Here is a 19,030-nt window from a genome sequence, read left to right on the forward strand (position 1 = left end):
CTGAAGAGGAAGTTACTCAACCTAGGAAATATTATAAGGTTTTAATTATTTATTTATTTACATTTTATTACTATTATTATTTTTAAAAAATATCTTGAAACTGATTTTTGCCTGTCTGTCTTTTGTAAAAATGAAGCAAACAGACATTATTCTTTTGCTCATGTTCGTGTTGATGGAATAGAGTATGGCAGGTTGTGCTGCAAAGTTTAGTTATTATAGTATGTTTTGTCATTTTATCACAACATCAGATTCATTGAATAGATCTGAGGTTTATTCACCAATTCACTTTGTGTATTTCTTATAATCATCTGTGTACTTCTTTTTAGGATAAATATGTAATATACTGTGTATATGTATGTATATATGTGTATATGTGTGTATATGTGTGTATATATATATATATATATATATATATATATATATATACACACACACACATATATATTAGAATCTTTGCCTTTTATTTGGTTATTATGAATAATTAGTTGTTCATTTTATTTATTTTGTAGGAAAAGCAAAGTCAAACTGCTGGAATGCTGGGCAAAGGGTGCACATATATAAATAAAACATTTTAGGTGGATGCAGTGCAGTTTGACGTGAAAAGAATCAAGAAAAAAACATGGGAACACTAAAGCTATTCACATTATATATGTCCCTCTCTGTTTTCATTTCCTCATCTAGTGCATTTTCCTTAAAGAACTGCACAATCAGTACTCCCCTAAAAGTCATCCAACCGAAAGTACTTTGCTACAAAATGGGCTTTTTCAGAATTCCACAGGTACCTAGAAAAACACGGATTTTAGATGTTTCCTTCAATGCTTTCTCACAGATCCAGACCGGGGACTTCAATCATTTGTCAGACTTACAGGACTTGAACATATCCAACAATAAGATCTCGCGGATTCAAGAGGGTGCACTTGACAATCTCTCTAATTTATCTCATCTCAATCTGGCCAGCAACAGACTACAAGGAATCTCTAGAGGTATGCTACATGGCTTAACAAATCTGATGGAACTACGTCTGGATTACAACTACATACAAGACATTGAAGAGTCATCGTTCAGCACCCTGCAGAATTTAAAGGTGTTAAACCTAACAAAAAACCGCCTCTATTATATTGAGAAAATCAAGCCGGTTCTCGCGTCACCATATTTGGAGGAACTGTACATTGGAAGTAACCATTTTGCTGCCTTCAACTCAAATAAAATGTCAACAAAGCCCTTGTCATTAAAAAAACTGGATTTTTCCAACAATCCTTTGGCAACATTTCAGCTCACTGACAATATATTTCCATCTCTCAGTCACCTTGATTTATCTTATTGTGGTCAAAACGGAACCATGTCATGGAACGCCACAGAAAAGACATTCTTTACCTCAGTGAAAACATTATACTTCATGGATGTTCATATGTCAGACCAGAATGCTTCTAATGTGCTTAAGAGCTTCAAGAATTTCTTGAATAAAATCAGGTTTAATGCAAACGTTGCGTTGAACAAGACTAACCTTCTGCTCAACGCATGTTCTCCAGTGTTACAAGTTGTACGGTTAAATTCTAACAAAATAAATAAGCTCACCGATCGCATGTTTGATCCCTGTTCTAACTTGACAGAATTAGATTTAGGAAATAACGAAATATCCAAGTTAACAAAGAGTATGTTCAGAGGATTTACACAACTAAAAACGCTGCGTTTGCAAATCAACAAACTAACTCGAATAACAAACTCTTTTCAAACGCTCTTCACTCTCGAGTTCATAGATCTCAGCAGAAACAACATCAACATGCTCACTTGTGATGACTTTGCCAATTTAACGCAGGTGAAAACTCTGTACTTGTACGGTAACAAAATCTCAGTCATTAGTTTCTGTTTTTTCAAGGACCTGAGTAGTCTTGAGGTCCTCAAGCTTGGAACAAACCATCTGTTAAAGATCGGTGATGCTTTCACCAAAGGGCCACATTCATTGTTGGAACTTCAACTTAATTTTAATAAGCTAAGCAAAATCGAAAAGCACACTTTTAGGAATCTGTCACAGCTGAAGATTTTGTGCTTACAAGACAATCAGATTTCTGTCATCGAAGACCATGCATTCGAAGGACTGAATAACCTAACGTCTTTGTTCCTGTCATCAAACAAAATATCATCTAAAACATTAACCAAACAGCATAATACGTTCACAGGCATGCCCAACCTCAAAAATCTAGATTTGTACGCCAACAGCATTTTATTTACCGATGAAAAATTGAAATACCCTCTTTTTAAAGACCTGAAGCAACTCAGAGTATTGACCTTGCACAGTCAACGTCGCGGAATTGGCATAATACCCTCAAATCTACTTCAAGGTTTATCCTCCTTGGAAATGTTTTACGTTGGGAATACGAATCTAGCCCATCTGAGTCCTGATACATTCCAGTCTAACCCCGAGCTCTGGTTTTTGGATCTCTCTAAAAATGCACTGTCTGAAGACCACTCGATCCCAGCTGAGTTGTTCCACCCCATTCCGAAGCTTACCAAACTCATCCTTTCGAGAACGCAGCTTCGCTCGCTGAACTTCCTGTTGAAGGCAAATCTCTCCCGCCTTTCAACCTTAAAAGCTTGTGGCAATGAGATTGACACGATCAACCAATCTCTGATTCAGTCACTGCCTCGACTAGAGCTCCTCGACTTGAAGAAAAACACGTTCACTTGTGATTGTACCAATGAATTCTTCATCAACTGGGCCAAGAATAGTAATTCTACTCAGGTGGTTTATTTGAACAGGTACATGTGTAGCTATCCTAGTTCCTTACGAGGAATGAGCTTGTCTGCATTCAACACTGAATCCTGCACCTTGAAAACCGACTTCATCTGCTTTCTTTGCAGCAGTATTGTGGTCATTCTCACCCTCCTTTCGTCATTCGTCTGGCATTTTCTGCGCTTTCAGGTGGTTTACGCATACTACCTCTTCTTAGCTTTCCTTTACGACAACAAAAAGAAGCAAGGTTTGACATTTCAGTATGATGCCTTCATTTCCTACAATGCCAAAGACGAGCCTTGGGTAATGGAGGAACTTATTCCCAAATTAGAAGGAGAACAGGGCTGGAGACTGTGCCTTCACCACCGAGATTTTGAACCAGGGAGGCCAATAATAGACAATATCATTGATGGCATCTACAGCAGCCGCAAGACCATCTGCCTGATCACTAGGAGCTATTTGAAGAGCAACTGGTGTTCAAGTGAGGTCCAAGTGGCGAGCTTCAGACTCTTTGATGAGCAGAAGGATGTGCTGATTCTGGTGTTCATGGAGGACATCCCCACACATCAGCTCTCTTCGTATCACAGGATGAGGAAACTGGTGAAGAAACGAACCTACCTCCGCTGGCCAAAACCTGGAGAAGACACTAAGGTCTTCTGGCAAAAGCTAAAAATGGCTTTAGAAACCAAAGATGGTCGTAAATCAGATCACAAGATGATTCTGTGAGGGTATTAGAATGGCACTGTATACACTCTTAGAAAATATAGGTACAAAGTGTCATCACATTTGTATCCTTTAAGTATTAATATATACTAATACATACCTTTTAAAAGGTTTCTCCACCCCAACATAAAAACTGTGTTATTAATCACTTACCCATATGTATGCCATCTTACTTTCCAGTCCTGATTTTCATCTAAAATATCTTAAATTGTGTTTCAAAAATAAACAAGTCTTTTATGGGTTTGAAACGACACAAGTGATTGAAGAAAAATCTTTTTGGAGAATCAATATGGACTTTTTAGGTACAAAACATTTGGAGACTGTACTTTTTTTCTTATGCTATTTTCTATTTTTTTTGAGCAAACTGTATTTTTGTGCAATTTTATTATGTTTTAAAATGTAATTTAATTTAAAATAGCTGTTGTCTACTACTCAAAATTTCATTAATTACAAAGCTGAATTTTCAGTATCATCACTATAGAGTTTAGTGACACGATTCATATTTCTTACTATTATCTGTAAAAAGCTTTGCTTAATATTTTGTGGATCCTTTTGATTGGACAATTTATTTCAAACAGGAATCTTTCCTGTCACTTGATCAGTTTAACACTGTACATCCTTGTGAAAAGGTAATAATTTATTAAAAACAAAATGTTATTTGCCTCAAACTTTTACAGCATATGGATTTGTATTTTTATTTTAAAATTATTTGGAGAGCTCCTGTAAATATAAATACAATAATATGTACCTTACTTTAAAATGTTTGATGACTGAACAGTATCTTTAGTCAGCATGTTTGAAACTGTCCAAGTGAAGAAGATCTCAGTAGGGGTCATTGTGGGCTGATGTTTGGCCCACACACTGGACCCCCTGATTGCTAGACACGGGGGTGGAAAGGGTCAAGTAATAATGGCCCATTCTCTAATTTTATCAGATCAACATCGTATTGTAATTGCATGTAAAGCCAGGATAACACCTGAAAATTTACAAGAAATGGTCTGTTTATATGAAGGGAACTACTCTCACAAGGGTTGTGTTGGTCATGCATTACCAAAAGTTTATCAAAACTATAGAACTGTAAAGAACTACCGAAACCTTACAGACTGCAGCTGAACTAGAGCACATTTTTGTATGGAAGTAGAACAAAAGAGTGAAAACTAACCTATAAACGTTACATTTCTTTAAATTTAAAATGTAAAAGAATTTAAAAGCTTGTTTTGAATCTAGAGCATTCCTTTAACACCAAGTGATGGTAGTGTGGGAAGAGAACAGAGGGTCACAGGAGTAAAGTCAGCTTTTCTGTCTCCTGTCTTTCTGACCCTTGACCCCAGTGAGTCTCCAGCAGAAGCTGTTATAAGAGCTCTTTTGCCGACCTGTTCTGAAGGGCATGCCTGCACATTCGCTGCTTTACGCCTCCACGTTGTCCTCCATTGTCCATATCCCAGCATGTGTCCTCCGCTGGACTATACAGGAGAGGCTATTATGCTAACCGCTAAAGTGTTACAATTACAATACAATTGATTCAGTTCATACACAAACTAGTTCAGAATGTTAAGATCAGATGCTCAGCTGTTATATGGGTCTGCTGAAAAGTGTGATGGAAGTCTGATGATAGAGATCTTATAGAGACTGTTTGATTTAGTTTATTAACAGTGCACTAACCTTCAAACATACTAGCATGTAGTTAAAAGGCTGCAGTAATCATCCTTCTCTGGATGTAGATACTAATTGGTTCATAATTAGCTCATGTCTTCATGAGTTCATGTTAAAGTATTAATTCAGGTATTACATGATTATTAATGGGCAATTATTGTAATGTGTTATTGTTAAAGGTACAAAAGTGTCACATCTGTACCTTTTAAATATGTTTTCTGTTGAGATTCTGTTCTTTTACTAATATGCTGTTATTAAATGAAAGAACCAGAACAGGAGAACTGTAGGAACATCTCAGTCTCAAAGTTTTTGTAGCTTGGATCATCACATAATTGTAAGCTTTGTGTGTGTGTGTGTTTTACAACTATAGGGTGAGGGAATGTACAGTATGTTGTGGATCAATTCATATCTTGAAATAATCATAAATTGACAATTTAGCGAATAAACGGTCACACACAATCCTTGAGAAGTCCTTCTAATATGCTGAGTGAGTCCTCAAAAACATTCATGATAATCAGTGTTGAAAACAATTGTGCTACTTAATACTTTGTAGATATCTTAATAGAAACTTCAAAAGAACATTATTTATTGTTATTCTCTCTATCTATCTATCTTTACTTTTCATCCAATACAGCTGCATGTGTTGAATTTATCATGTTTTATATACGCATATTATTTTCTGAACTATAACCTAAATATAATTAAATCAGTAGTGGTTTTCTTTAGTGTCAAAGACTGATACATTGGTACAGTTTACTTAAGTAGTCATCCACTAATTAATCCCCAGGGTCTTGGTTTTCAGTAGTTCATTTAGTTTCCATGGAAAAACTGTAATCACATGCTAGAGAAGTCATGTGAGAAGAGCAAAGGAAATGACTTCACCTGTTCACTTCCTAAAGGTGAACTCAGATGATATTTTCATGCCCTTTGACCAGTGAGACAACAAGGGAAATAGACCTAATGGGGCATGGAAAACAAAAACACAGCCTTTTATTGCTCATATTAGTCTCCACCTCTCCTTCACACCTCGGAGTTTCCATTAGTGTGTGAAAACATTTACAATGCAAAGCCTGGTCCTCCGTTATGCTACGTTACTGGACAAAACTTTTTGCTCCCATAAACAAACACATCCTCTTTGTCTTAAAGTAATAAAAATGACAACCGGAGTCAAAATATGTTCTTCAAAAATGTACTATTATTCAATTTACACAAATATAAATATGATTGAGGTGATTCCAAAAAATATAAAAACAGCAAAGCCTTTAGGCAGTGACAAATATTCTACAATGGAGTACAATGGAGTAGTGTGAAATCAATCCCTGAGAAGCAATTATATTTATAGCGTCTTTTGGGATCACTTTTATGTGCAAGTCCATGCATTGAAATAGAAAGACCATATTGATGTTGTGAAAAAAAATGTCAATTTACACAGTGATGTGAAGATTTTCTTTTAGAATATGGTATACATTTCAAATCTCAAAGGTGTGTATAAAAAAAAAACATATCACTGATTGTCTGACTACTTGTTTTTGTTTTGCCTGAAAAGTTGACCTTACTTTAAAACAAACCATATTTTCTCATTTAATCGTATGTACAGTATCATTGAAGATTTCGCCACCTAAAACCTTTGGTGTGAAAGCTTCGGCTCAGTATTCAACCATCAAGTTCTGCCATTTTGTTCGGTCATCCATTATGGCTTAAAGGTGTAATATATCAATCACCAGTCTTCATTTGTCGCAGAATCCAGAGGCAGTTCTGCTCCTGTTGGTTCTCCATGCTGACAGGTTACCAAAGTAACCGAGAAACACAGATATCATGCACTGCTGTTGCTAAGCTGCCGAGGAAGTTCTCGCTCTGGTGCATTTGTTCACCAGGCCTGCAAAGGACACTGCAGTGACAACAGAGAACGGTTATACACTATAATGACCCATACAGACACTCAGTTTATGTATATAGAGAGAAAATATCTGTTGAAAAATCAATTCATTTATTTTACATAGGTAGCACTCAACTTCCTGAGAATGTGCAAGACTGACCTGCTTACTGGAGCCCAGGTGTGTGATGGTGCTGGTGTCCATGGTCGTGTATCGAGATGGATGGGAAAACTGGGCAGCTTCTTGTTTGGGAGAGTACACTGAAAAAAAAGACATGCAAAATGTGATTTTGCGTAGCTCTTCAGAATTTTTAGAATATGTTCTGCTGTCATAGGCAAAGCTGCAAGTGTATTTACTGTGTGACTGCGCGAAGGGCTGCTGGGAGATGTGAGCTGTGGTCAGTTGTGTCAGGCTGGTGCTCTGAGGGAACTGCATAGGCTGCAGGGTTGTGAGTCCAGACACGCTGTTGATGACGGGCACACTCTGAGACTGCGGAGATGTCAGACCTGGAAAAACATAAAAACACTGTTATCAAAGCGTTTGACAACAGTTAACGTAATACTAATCCTTTGAATCCTTTGAATCCTTTTAAGAAAAGATTTCTTAAGCAAGTGGACATTTTGAACATTTAGAGAATATACAGTGCATTCAGAAAGTATTCAGACCCTCTTCACTTTTTTCACTTTTGTTATGTTGTAGCTTTGATGCTACACTTTAAAAAAAAAAAAATCTCATTAATCTACATTCCGTACCCCGCCATTACACAGTGAATGTCTGTAAATTAAAAATAACACTTGAAATTTAGGGTTGAGGGAAAGCTGAACGGAGCAAAGTACAAAGATATCCTCAATGAGATCCTGTTCCACAGCGCTAGGACCTCAGACTGGGCCAAAGATTCACATTCCAACATGACAATGACCCTATGCACACAGCCAAGGCAACACAGGAGTGGTTTAGGGACAACTCTGTTAATGTCCTAGAGTGGTCCAGCAAAGGTTCTGATTTGAATTATATCAACGTCTCTGAAGAGACCTGAAAATGGTTGTCCACTGACGGTCCCCATCCAAGCTGACCATGCTTTAGAGGATTTGCAAAAAAAGAATGGCAGAACATCCCCCAGTTAAGTGTGCAAAGCTTGTTGTGTTATATCCAAAAACACTTCAGGGCTGTAATTGCTGCCAAAGATGCTTTAACTAAGTACTGAATTGAGGGTCTGAATACTTATGTAAACATGATTAAATAAATCGGTAAATTAAAAAGAATTCTAAAATTCAGTTTGAGGTACAGGGTTTAGATAAATGAGGGGTAGGTTAATTGTAGTATCAGGCTGCGGGTTTTGCACAAAACTGAAAAAAAGTGTATGGGGTCTGAATGCACTGTAACTTTATTATCAGAAAATTATTTTGATTGTTGTTTTAAAATTATTTGTTTTTCGATAAACTATTAGCTTTTCAATATATATAAAAAAAAATCACATTTTGGGAAACCTTGACTTAATGTATTGTTTAATGCACTTCATGTAAATGGAATATACTTTTGTATTTTTATATCAACTGGTACAAGATTATCCTATTTAAATCAATGTTATAAACATGTTAGGCCAGAATAATCAAAAGTACTCCTTAATGTGTAATGAAATAGCTTTGATTAATATATAAATAAATTGGGGTCCCTATTATATACACTTTTTGCATTTTAAGTACATTTGTAACATTGTTTTTTAGCCAAAACAATTAGATTATAACTGTTTGTGTTAAATTGAATCCCTAAACAGGATGCTTTCGCTACTGTACCTTTAAAACTTGAATGAACCAGTAAATGGACTCTGTTATGACTGTCTGACGTCTGTTTACTAGCTTAGGCAAGTTTGCAAACATGGACTTGAATGCGTGACCAATGCATAAAACGTGTTCTTGCATTACGGTGATGGTAACACACCTCAGTACTCAAGGGGGCAATAGAACGACCTTCAAACGTCTGTGTCCTTATGTTATCATTCAGGTAGCTGGCAATAAACATGTTTATAAGATCTAACTAGATCACCATGATGCTTATCGAACTATTAGTTCGGCTGTCAAAACATAGTTTATTTGAGAATTCATACCGGCATAGCGATAGAGAGCAATAGAACTAATTAAAAAGAAAAGATATTTTGTAAATTAGTGTATATTTCTCACACTTTTCAGACCAAATATCACTATTGATAAATAGTATGTTTTACCTGCATTTTGAGGAAAATATATTATTTTAGTGTCATGTATGTTAGCCTGATGATGTTTTTGTATATCCTGTGAATTATGTACCTGCAAGTACATATGGTTTTATGTTTTATGGTTATGATGAACACTTGATTCCTATTATGGCTTTCTGTGTTGCCACTGCTATTATTATGGTGGTCATTAGTACAACAGTGCAAATAAAAAAAAGTTTTTGGTAGTTTGGTAGTATATACGTATATAAATATATGTACCATAAGCACCGAAGTTGTAGCTATGCCACTGTATTTTTTTACGACATGATGAAAATTATGTGCGACATGAAGAAGGAGGAAAAAAAAGATGATCCACTCACTTTGAGCAGCCAGGCTCATAATGAGGCTCTGTGCTTGCTGATGATGATGAGACGACTGAGACAGACTGTGAATGTTGGTCAAAGTGCTCACAGGAGGCAAAACCCCACCAGAGACTGAGATCTGGACACACACACACACACACACATTTATATACAGCGTAAATGCATGTAAGTTACACAATCACAAGTCTGAACACGGTCCTTTTCTTTGGTGCAAGACGTTGTTTTGGACTGTGAGTGCGCACTAACATAACATAACAAATGTTTATTGGGGGCAATTCGCGCCAGCCATAAAAGTGAACAAACGTACTGCCTGCACATGCTAGATCAATGCTCTCTTTGACCTAGTTGAGTCAGTTTTCAAATAAAGGCGACTTTATCAATCATGTCTGTAAAATGTACATTGATCTCTGCGACTACACGCTATTTCGGGTCGAAAAAAGGGCGGGCATACTTGTCAAAGCGTGCGCATTGCGACTGCTTTATAATGTGGACGCTGAAACAGATTTTGCTTTACCATTTTGGCATCTGTCGATAGCAAGCCATGGCAGGGGTCCAGACTACCCGGAGACACCTGTTGCAATACCGATTGGTTGCTACCATGGTGACTGATGGTCGTCGAGGAAGTGACCTCACTGGTTCCTTGTTGACTGTACCTGAGTTCTGCGTTAGAAAAACATGAGAACAGTATTTTTTAATAAGCTCGCTGTGCACAAAAAAAGGTTCGTTTTGTTGTTCTGCCACACTAAAAACTGCAAGAAACTTAGAAAACCGCCAGTCGCACATACTGACCTGATTCTGTCTATCTTTATTTGACCTCTTTGTGTAGCTGTAAATGCAGCTAAAATGATAAGAGTCTGCAGTCCAAACACTGAAGGGCCTTTATCGGGCCGTCTATTCCTTAGATGCATTCTCATAAACATGCCTCAAAACTGATTATGCTAAATGTTGTGCCTTTTCTTGCTCTGGGCAAACAAATACAATCAAAGAGCTTTTGAACAGTTGGAGGTCAGTGACTGTAGCAGAACACACAGGTTGAGCAAACACGCTGTTCTCTGACTCACTCTCTTGACGTAATATTAATCCATTCGCAAACATTCTGCGGAATTCGGTCCATTTCACAGGCTGACAGTTTACAGCTTTTCAACAGAACGGTGTGCTTTTGCCGTTGTCAAAAGTTAAGCTGAAGCATTCTGATTTTACTATATGATCACTGCTTGATCCTTCTGGGTATAAATGGCCTTTTTCCAAACCGCTATCGATCTTCTGGGGGAGAGAGAGTGTGTGCTGAACACCCTCCCAGACACAAAGCTCGAACCTTGACTTGACCCTGGTTTGACCCTGAAGATTGCGGTAAGCGATTTTATGTCTTTCTATCTCACATGCGTCTGCGGGTGCGGCTGTGTGTTTTGTTCACACACTAATGGGACGAAGGAATTCCAATAAAACACACACGCTTACTGCATCTGTGAGCCTTTTTACACCTGATATTAACACTCATAACGGCAAAACATGTCTGTACTTTTTGTTAACTAAAACCATTCAAAACATTTTCGTTAGTCAAAACAGAGCTATAATGAAGTGTAATTAAATGCAAATAAGCTTAAGAGCTAAATTTACTAACTGGAAATGCATAGAAACTAAAACTGAATTGAATAAAAATGCCTTAAACAAAATAATGAGAATGATAAAAGCACATATTAAAAACCTGAAAATACTAAAAGAAAAGATGACTTGACATATATATATATATATATATATATATATGTATACACATATATATATAAACTGTGATAATAATTGATAGACACCAGAAATTTAGATAATAATATCAAGTGCGTATTTGCACAGCCACAAAATCTTACTTGAATCTGAGCTACTGTGATGGTGCTGGGTATGTGATGATGGATGAGATAAAAGGGGGTTCATGCTGTGGGGTGCGTATGTATCCATAGCCAACTTCTGTCTGAAGGCTTCCTCCTTACGCCGATTAGCGAACCAGTTGTACACACGAACTTCTGTGACCAGGTTAGATCCAAGCCCATGTGCTTTAGAGGGAGACACACCCCTCTGAACACACTCTGCCCTGAAAACAACCCACAAAATAAAGAATTGGTGCGATTTTAAACAAAATTAAGATACCAAAATACAAAATAAAATAGGAAACAAATGTAAAGTATAAAAGTATGCAAAAAACTTGCTCAAATAATTTTTTTTAATAGAATTAAATTTATAGTAGACACAGCATATGTTGCATATAACATAATAAAATGCAAAAGTAATAATAAAATAAAAAATAATATTAACAAATTTAATTAATGCTATACACACACAAACACACTCTCTCACTCAGACACACACACACACACACATATATATATATATATATATATATATATATATATATATATATATATATATATATATATATATATATATATATATATATATATATATATATTAAATAACACTCACTGTACTTACTATAGGGTTAGGGGATGAGGATTAGGGTTTGGTTTAGGGTTACGTGCATGTAATTATGCATATTTTATTTATAATAACAGTTAGTACTCTTAACATCTGTAACAAGGACACCTTAAAATAAAGTAATCAAATATTTTGAATAAAAACAAATCAATATCTATAGAAAGAGAGGGTGAAAACATTACCTGTTGCATTCCTCTACCAGCGCTTCCCTTTCTTCTTTGCTGGGGTTTTTCTGTCGTTCGTAAGCCTGATAGAGTATCTCCTGAGATGCAGGACCCCATTTGAAGCGGTTTCGTCTCATCCTCTTAGAGCCTGGCTCCCCCTCATCTCCGACTGGTGCTCCCGAACCTCCCGCGGCCCCCGAACTGGGTCCGGTATGACTGAATTCTGGGAAAAAAAACAGGACCTGATCCTGACTGCCTGAGTCACTGGGGTCAGAGCCCTGAACACGGTCGAACTCTGCGGAAATAAGAGGGGGACACGATTGGGGCAGAGTAAGGCAGAATCATGATTGATAGTGCTAGGATGGGAAGACCCATGTTAAAGGGTAAAAATGGAGAGCAGAGCTCACATGATACATACTGGCCTAGCAAAAAGTGTCCTTTAGAAATGTAGGCTATTCGGAGAAAGTAAATAACAACACATATTCTTAATCACAGTCTAAAAATTTATTAATATGTGTAATTTACTGTGACTTTGTGACTTTTAATCTAACCAAACAAAGTTTCATAAAAAAGAAGATTTAAAAAAAATGCACAAACAAGACTTTTAATATTGATTTTATATAGATTTAAAATCGGTAATTTCTATCAATTTAAAACAGCGTATACTAATGAAATATAATAAAAGACTAAATACAATACATGTTCTGCAAGTATATAAAATATATAACAACATAACAAATCATTAGAACCAGAGTAAAAACAAATAATTTGCTTTAAAATTAATAAATGTCACTTGGCATGAATTAATCTCACTAAACATTATTAACAATAAGGTAATACTTTACAATATGGCCCCAATTGTTGACTAACATTATCTAATATTGCAATATATTTGTTACAGCATTTATTAATGTCAAAGTTAATAATAAAAACAGGCACAACTTTTTAATTGATTTTTAAGGCTGAAATTAATATTGTTAATCGTTTCGTTATCGTTGTTCTTTCGCGTTAACTAACGCACTTAACTCAAATTGACAAACGGAACCTTACTGTGAAGTGTTAGAAAAAAAAAACTACTTTCTTATGTTACAGATGGTAAAGAGTCAAGCACGTTAAGGGGCTACTCACGTCTGTCGATTTCGCGCTGTTTCTGGACATACCAGGTGTAAAGCGCGGCTCGTTTGGCCGTCTTCATCGGCGTGCCCTTGTTGAGGTGCTGCGACAGATGAGACTGATTGAGCCCCGTCACGTCCACCACCTCGCGCTGAGGGATATTGTGCTGCTGCATGTAGCCTTTGACGGTGCGCGCCACGCGCCACGGGTCCTCGCTGACAAACACAGCGGCCGACGCCATTAGAAGCTTTCCCAAAAACTACGCTATTTTTAAAATTATCATTTTCCCGCCTTTATGTTTTGAACAGTCTGGCACACTAATAAACAATAGGCTAAACGTGCAGAGGTTTCAAACGGGATATAAATAACATACGCAATAACAATTCACGAAATAAAAATAGCAAAGCATTTTTAAAAAAATGTAACAATTTATCAATGAATTAGCAGCTATTTGTATTGAGAGTTAAAAACTGGAGGCTGTTTTTTTAAGAGACTTTTCCGCCTCGATACTAAGTCGGTCGGTCTTTTGGAAATAATAGGCTAAATGTTTATATGTGCATGCGATAAAGCAATGCAAAAACAACAATGTTATAATAGGCTGTTATGCACAACGTGATGTACATAGTTTAAAATATGTAAACCAATATTGGCCTATCATTTGTTCTGTTGCTTTGGCTAGCTTACGTCAATACGGTGACAAATTGACGTAATTTTATAACTCGTAATTAGGCTTTATTTGTGAAATACATTTTGTCCAGCACTCAAGTAAAACGCTTGTGATTGTTTTAACAGCTTTAAACAAAAAAAAAAATGAAAATGTCGGACGGAGCAGCCAATGTTTGTTTGGGGAAATAACCCCTCACATTAGAGAGTGCTCGAGGATGTTGATTTAAGACTATAACTTTGGACAATGAATAACTAGATATCTTTTCCCTCTATTCATACGACATTGTGTATCTTTCTGTTGATGATTTATAGAAATAAATTAATAACAACTACACGTGGTTTCGCTTTGACTTTACTGCGTAAGCTTGTCTTACGCTTTTAAAAAGAAACATTTCGATTTTTGCCTAAATTTACAAAAAAGGTTACACTGTTTAGTCGCCTTATTATAATTATCAAATTTACAATATTAAAATAAGCCCGAAGTAAGGAAAAAATAAGTGATAACCAAATTACAGCCTATGTCAAACAGGCTAATATAGGCCTACTATATCGGCAATTTCGGTAGCCGTTTGGTTTTGTCAAATCATTTTACATTTATATTTTACATGCAAAAAGTAAAAGTAGTTAAAATTTTAATATAATAATAATAATAATAATAATAATAATAATAATAATAATAATAATAATAATAATGGGATCGTTTAAGTGGTCAGACGTTACGCTACTGTTTGTTACAGCGTAACTACCGAAGATTGTACCAAGAAATAATATCCTAACTAGACACAAGGATAATTAATAGATCTTTTCATCGTCGCGCACTGGTCTTTTAGACACGACAATAAATAAATTGCAGGCCCGCTGTAATGTAGCGCGCTGACCTCAATTACCCGCATATAACAGGCCTATTCCAACAACACGCCGTTTATAAATTGAATATCTGTATCTTCACTCACGACAGCATGCGCTCGACCTCCGCGCGCTGCTCCGCCGCCTCCTCCGTGTTGAGAGACTGCAGTTCCCGCAGGATCGGCGGCGTGTCGAAGTCATCCCCGTCATCCGAGCCCTCATCGCCGGACAGTTTGCCCCCTTTACCCTGCGCGCTGGTCAGAGTCAGAAACACCGGCTTGGAGTCACCGGAGTCGCTGCCGCCGTTGACGCTCACCGGGGACAAGGGTTTTTCCATTTTTATTCCGAATTCTGCAGGACACGGGCACAAATCCTCCAGCGCCTGGACCAGCACGTCCTTAGTGACCCCCGAGTCCAACAGCGCGCTCAGGAGCTCCTGCTGAAGCGATGTCAACTTGGACACCATGTCAGTAAACATCAATCCGGTGTCGCTTAAAGTCCTCGCGCCCTCGGCAAATAGTGTGAAATTAACTTAAATGCAAAATGCCGTTTTTAAGGACTAGAAAACGCGAGACTAGAGTGTCTTTACGCAAAGTTTCGCAGTTGTCCAGAGCGCGAGCGCACCTGCTGAAGGAAGTAGTTCCACGTTCTTGCTGGGCGGAGCTGACTTTATGGTCATTGGCTGGTGCACCTTATGCAAATGATGTTTACTCCTTTATGAATATGCTAATTTTAACGAGGACTTCGTAGCTGCCATTTATTAGGTATACGTTAGGTATGCGTTTGGTACCTCTAAGGGTAACTTCTATAATATTAGGCTAATTTTTAGATTGTGAAAAAACCTACATACATTTTTAAAATAAAGAAAATTAATGTACAATAATTAATGCAAACATTGTAACAATTATATTAACATTAACGTTATTTATATTATTATTATTATTATTATTATTATTATAATAATATTAAGGGCATTTCTTAAAAAAATGTTTTGTGGTTTAAATGCATATACTTCATGGCTGTAGTTCAATTAAGACATTTAAATAATTTTTAGAAACATGCCTTTGTAAAATGCATTACTGGTGTGCATCTTAAGACAAAATAAAGGCACTGGCATGTTTTAAGATTAGTAAAGTTTCTTTAAGCTAAAAGAAATCATGTTAGTCAAGGACTTAAACATTGTCTGTGAAACTGTCAAGCTTAAACCTTTTACTCATTGAAAAACAAAATTGTTAGAGATAATTACTTAGAACTGAACTTTTTTTCTTTCTTTCCTTTTTCTTTTTTCTTTCTTTCTCCTTCTTCAAAATTAATCTCATCCAAAATAAAGCTTTTTGTTTACATAATATGTGTAATGTGTATATTTATTATGTATATATATATAAATAAAAATTAATGCAGTATGTTTTGAATATATACTGTATAATATTTTACATGTATATATATATATATATATATATATATATATATATATATATATATATATATATATATATATATATATGTGTGTGTGTGTGTGTGTGTGTGTGTGTGTGTGTGTGTGTGTGTAAAAACAACACATCATAAATATACTGAGCACACATACATATATTATGTAAATAAAATGTTTAGTTTTGGATGTGATGAATTGTCTGACAGCACTATTTTTTTAGACTGAAATAAAACTGCTATATAAAAAGATCATCATGGAACATCTTAAAGCAAATCTGCTGCTGGAACAGAATTTTAATGCACTCTCAATTTCAACCTTTCTCACACATTTTGGGGACCGGTCAGTTCTCAATGATTAACAGCAGTTAATAGCAAACTTACAGAAATTACATATTTTTTTCCAGGATGTGAAACTACTTCTCTTGTGAAAGCTGCAGTGGAGTGTGACTGTATCGGATGAATAATTTGTTCGTTTTTTTTTCTCTCTTCGGACCAGGAGGTTTTTTATGTTGTTCCTTGACACTATCAAAGGCTCTGCTGTCACCCAAACAAAGCCTCTTCCTTTTTCCTCCGCTGGTACGGCTAATTTGCCTGCAGTTCGAACCCAAAGGTATTAGGCTATGAATGTCACCAAGCCGTCAGAGTTGGTACCCACTCCCAGATATTTTGAGGCATTACAGATATATAACGCATCATACTTTTATAAGAATAGCTGGAACATGCTAAAATAGTGCATTTAGTAAAACTTTTATAAGCTGGGGGAATCAGTGACCAGAGAGATGAGTTCCGGTCAGTAAGCCGGACCTTGACTTGGACTCAAAAGGACACATAAACACAAACACAAACACGCACTTGCGCAAAACGAGAGCCTGACAGACGCAGAAAAACTCTTTCTGCGTAAACTAAATTTCTGTGTTGAGTGACGGCTGGCATTCTGAGCGATAGGTGAGGTCTCGGGGCATTTATTATCTGCGTTCGCAGTGACAGAGCTGTGTCCACAGGTGTTACACCATATAAAGACTCCGTTGATCACTCTGTTAGACATTAACCTCGGTAATCTAACCTGCATGAGCTTCCTTTTCATGATGATGAGCAATGATTATGATTGTTTTGTGTTATAAAACAGCCTAGTGTGTGAATACACACACCACACATTTTCCTATTTACATTTCCTGTAATGTTTTAGGATAAATTACAACCAAACTCAGATATTACTTTCGGACCATGATATTCATTTTTTTAAATTTTCTTATTTTTCTTTGATTTTCGCTAATTATGGTCAGTCTTGATGACATGTTTAAGGTGGGTCTAGACATTACATTATTCGCGGAGTGAGATTGATGAGCAAGTGCAGATGGTAGACTACAACTGACTGAGAGCTCTAAGCATTTGTCAAAATTAAAGCGACTGAAAGACATCAGACTCATTTCCTTTAAGGAGGCAGAGAAGCAAATGAGATCAGTTGCAGAGGAAATAAGGAGTGTGAGTGGAGCTACTCTCCCAGAACAGACTGCAAAGCCCCCCTCATAAACACTTAGAGAAACCTATCTATCTATCTATCTATCTATCTATCTATCTATCTATCTATCTATCTATCTATCTATCTGTCTGTCTGTCTGTCTGTCTGTCTGTCTGTCTGTCTATCTATCTATCTATCTATCTATCTATCTATCTATCTATCTGTATACATTTTGGGCATTTTTGAAATATAAATTGCTCTATTCACAGAAGTCTACGGAAGGCTATATTTGAAGCTCAATATATCAAAAGTGCTCAGAATGCAGATGGAACCATTTATAATTCTAAGGCAGCGATTTATTAAATTGACTTAAAAGAGACCCAAAATTTTAATTTCATCATTTAAATTCCATACTTTGTCGGAAAAAAGTTTGAGCCGTATAATGCACTTTTTAAAGATAAAGGTGCTTAAAAGGTTCATCACAGGTTTTTTAAAGAATTAACTAAGAATTCTTTCCTTGTTATAATCTGAAAAACCTTCTTTTGCCACAAAGCACCTTTTGTGAAACAGGAAGGTTCTTCAGATTTTAAAGGTTCTTTATGGAACCATTTAGACAAAAAAGATTCTTCTATGGCATTGTAAAACAAAAAAAAAACAAATATTACATTTGTTATTTCCCAAAGAATGTTAAAGACACCCCTGCGTTTAAACAACCAGTTTTATCAAGGCTAATTTTAAATAAATTTTTGTTTTGAGTCAATTTCAGTTTGCTTTTTCAGTCTGCAAACTTTTGACCCGCACTCGAAGCAAGAATCACTTGACACTTCATGTAAACCGCACAGACAGAACACCGAACAGCATCATAACGCATATCATTCAACAGCTATGAGGCTGAACTGCAGTTTTACAACACAGTAAAGAATTCACGAGTTTTTATGGAGACTTTGATGGCTCCTCAAGAGAGGTCAAAATGTGACAAACGGGCGCCGTAAATGCAAGACGGAGAATAAATGCAGGCAGAGCATGTGATGTTGGCACGCTACCAGGCCCTTTAAACGACTGAGATCTGAAACTACAGCAAATCTGAAGAACGTTCTTGATTTTTGGTTTCAGCGGTGATTCAACATCACACAATATGGTTACTCGGGTTAACTAATGCACCGCAAATCTATCATTAAGAGATAAAAGCATGTGAACATGTACTTTAATCAGAAACATCTATTAACGTTTTAAAGAGCCCCATCCAATCCTAAGAGATTTTATGGTGTTTTACGAGTCCTCTTGGGACCCCCGGCGGGGAGAGGGGGGGGAT

General features: G+C 36.5%; 2 protein-coding genes across 5 annotated transcripts in view; one reads left to right on the top strand and one right to left on the bottom strand.

The window, feature by feature from the left end:
- The window catches only part of tlr22 (toll-like receptor 22), a 10,296-nt gene extending 4,722 nt beyond the window's left edge, over positions 1-5,574 (top strand). For 2 of the 3 annotated variants that reach the window (XM_043221644.1, XM_043221643.1), the window contains exon 3: positions 510-5,573. In XM_043221644.1, the coding sequence (XP_043077579.1) occupies positions 620-3,457 (2,838 nt within the window). In that variant the 5' untranslated portion in view covers positions 510-619 and the 3' untranslated portion in view covers positions 3,458-5,573. Of the gene's footprint in view, positions 1-509 lie in introns of all 3 variants that reach the window. The other variant, XM_043221645.1, reaches the window with a different exon arrangement.
- Positions 5,575-6,282: 708 nt separating this feature from the next.
- Positions 6,283-15,477, bottom strand: hnf1bb (HNF1 homeobox Bb). Of its 2 annotated transcripts, none has more exons than XM_043221599.1 (9): positions 14,936-15,477; positions 13,332-13,531; positions 12,222-12,426; positions 11,418-11,638; positions 10,070-10,215; positions 9,553-9,673; positions 7,338-7,487; positions 7,144-7,241; positions 6,283-6,995 (listed from the first exon to the last, which is right to left on the bottom strand). In XM_043221599.1, the coding sequence occupies exons 1-9, from the start codon at positions 15,304-15,306 to the stop codon at positions 6,975-6,977; spliced, it is 1,533 nt and encodes a 510-aa protein (XP_043077534.1). In that variant the 5' UTR covers positions 15,307-15,477; the 3' UTR covers positions 6,283-6,974. The 2 variants fall into 2 exon arrangements, with proteins under 2 accessions (XP_043077534.1, XP_043077533.1); XM_043221598.1 differs by having other exon boundaries at positions 12,222-12,498; positions 14,936-15,476.
- Positions 15,478-19,030: the final 3,553 nt, after the last annotated feature.

Source organism: Puntigrus tetrazona, chromosome 21 (genome assembly GCF_018831695.1).
Source record: "Puntigrus tetrazona isolate hp1 chromosome 21, ASM1883169v1, whole genome shotgun sequence".
Taxonomy (NCBI): Eukaryota; Metazoa; Chordata; class Actinopteri; order Cypriniformes; family Cyprinidae; genus Puntigrus; species Puntigrus tetrazona.

Bases quoted from the DNA above. Each gene is read 5' to 3' on its own strand.
- hnf1bb (XM_043221598.1), bottom strand. From the start codon at position 15,306: ATGTTTACTGACATGGTGTCCAAGTTGACATCGCTTCAGCAGGAGCTC. The intron at 7,242-7,337 runs GTAAATACACTT...CTTTTTTTTCAG, and splicing joins GCCCTTCGCGCAGTCACACA to TGTACTCTCCCAAACAAGAA. The intron at 6,996-7,143 runs GTCAGTCTTGCA...TTGTCACTGCAG, and splicing joins ACCTGGGCTCCAGTAAGCAG to TGTCCTTTGCAGGCCTGGTG.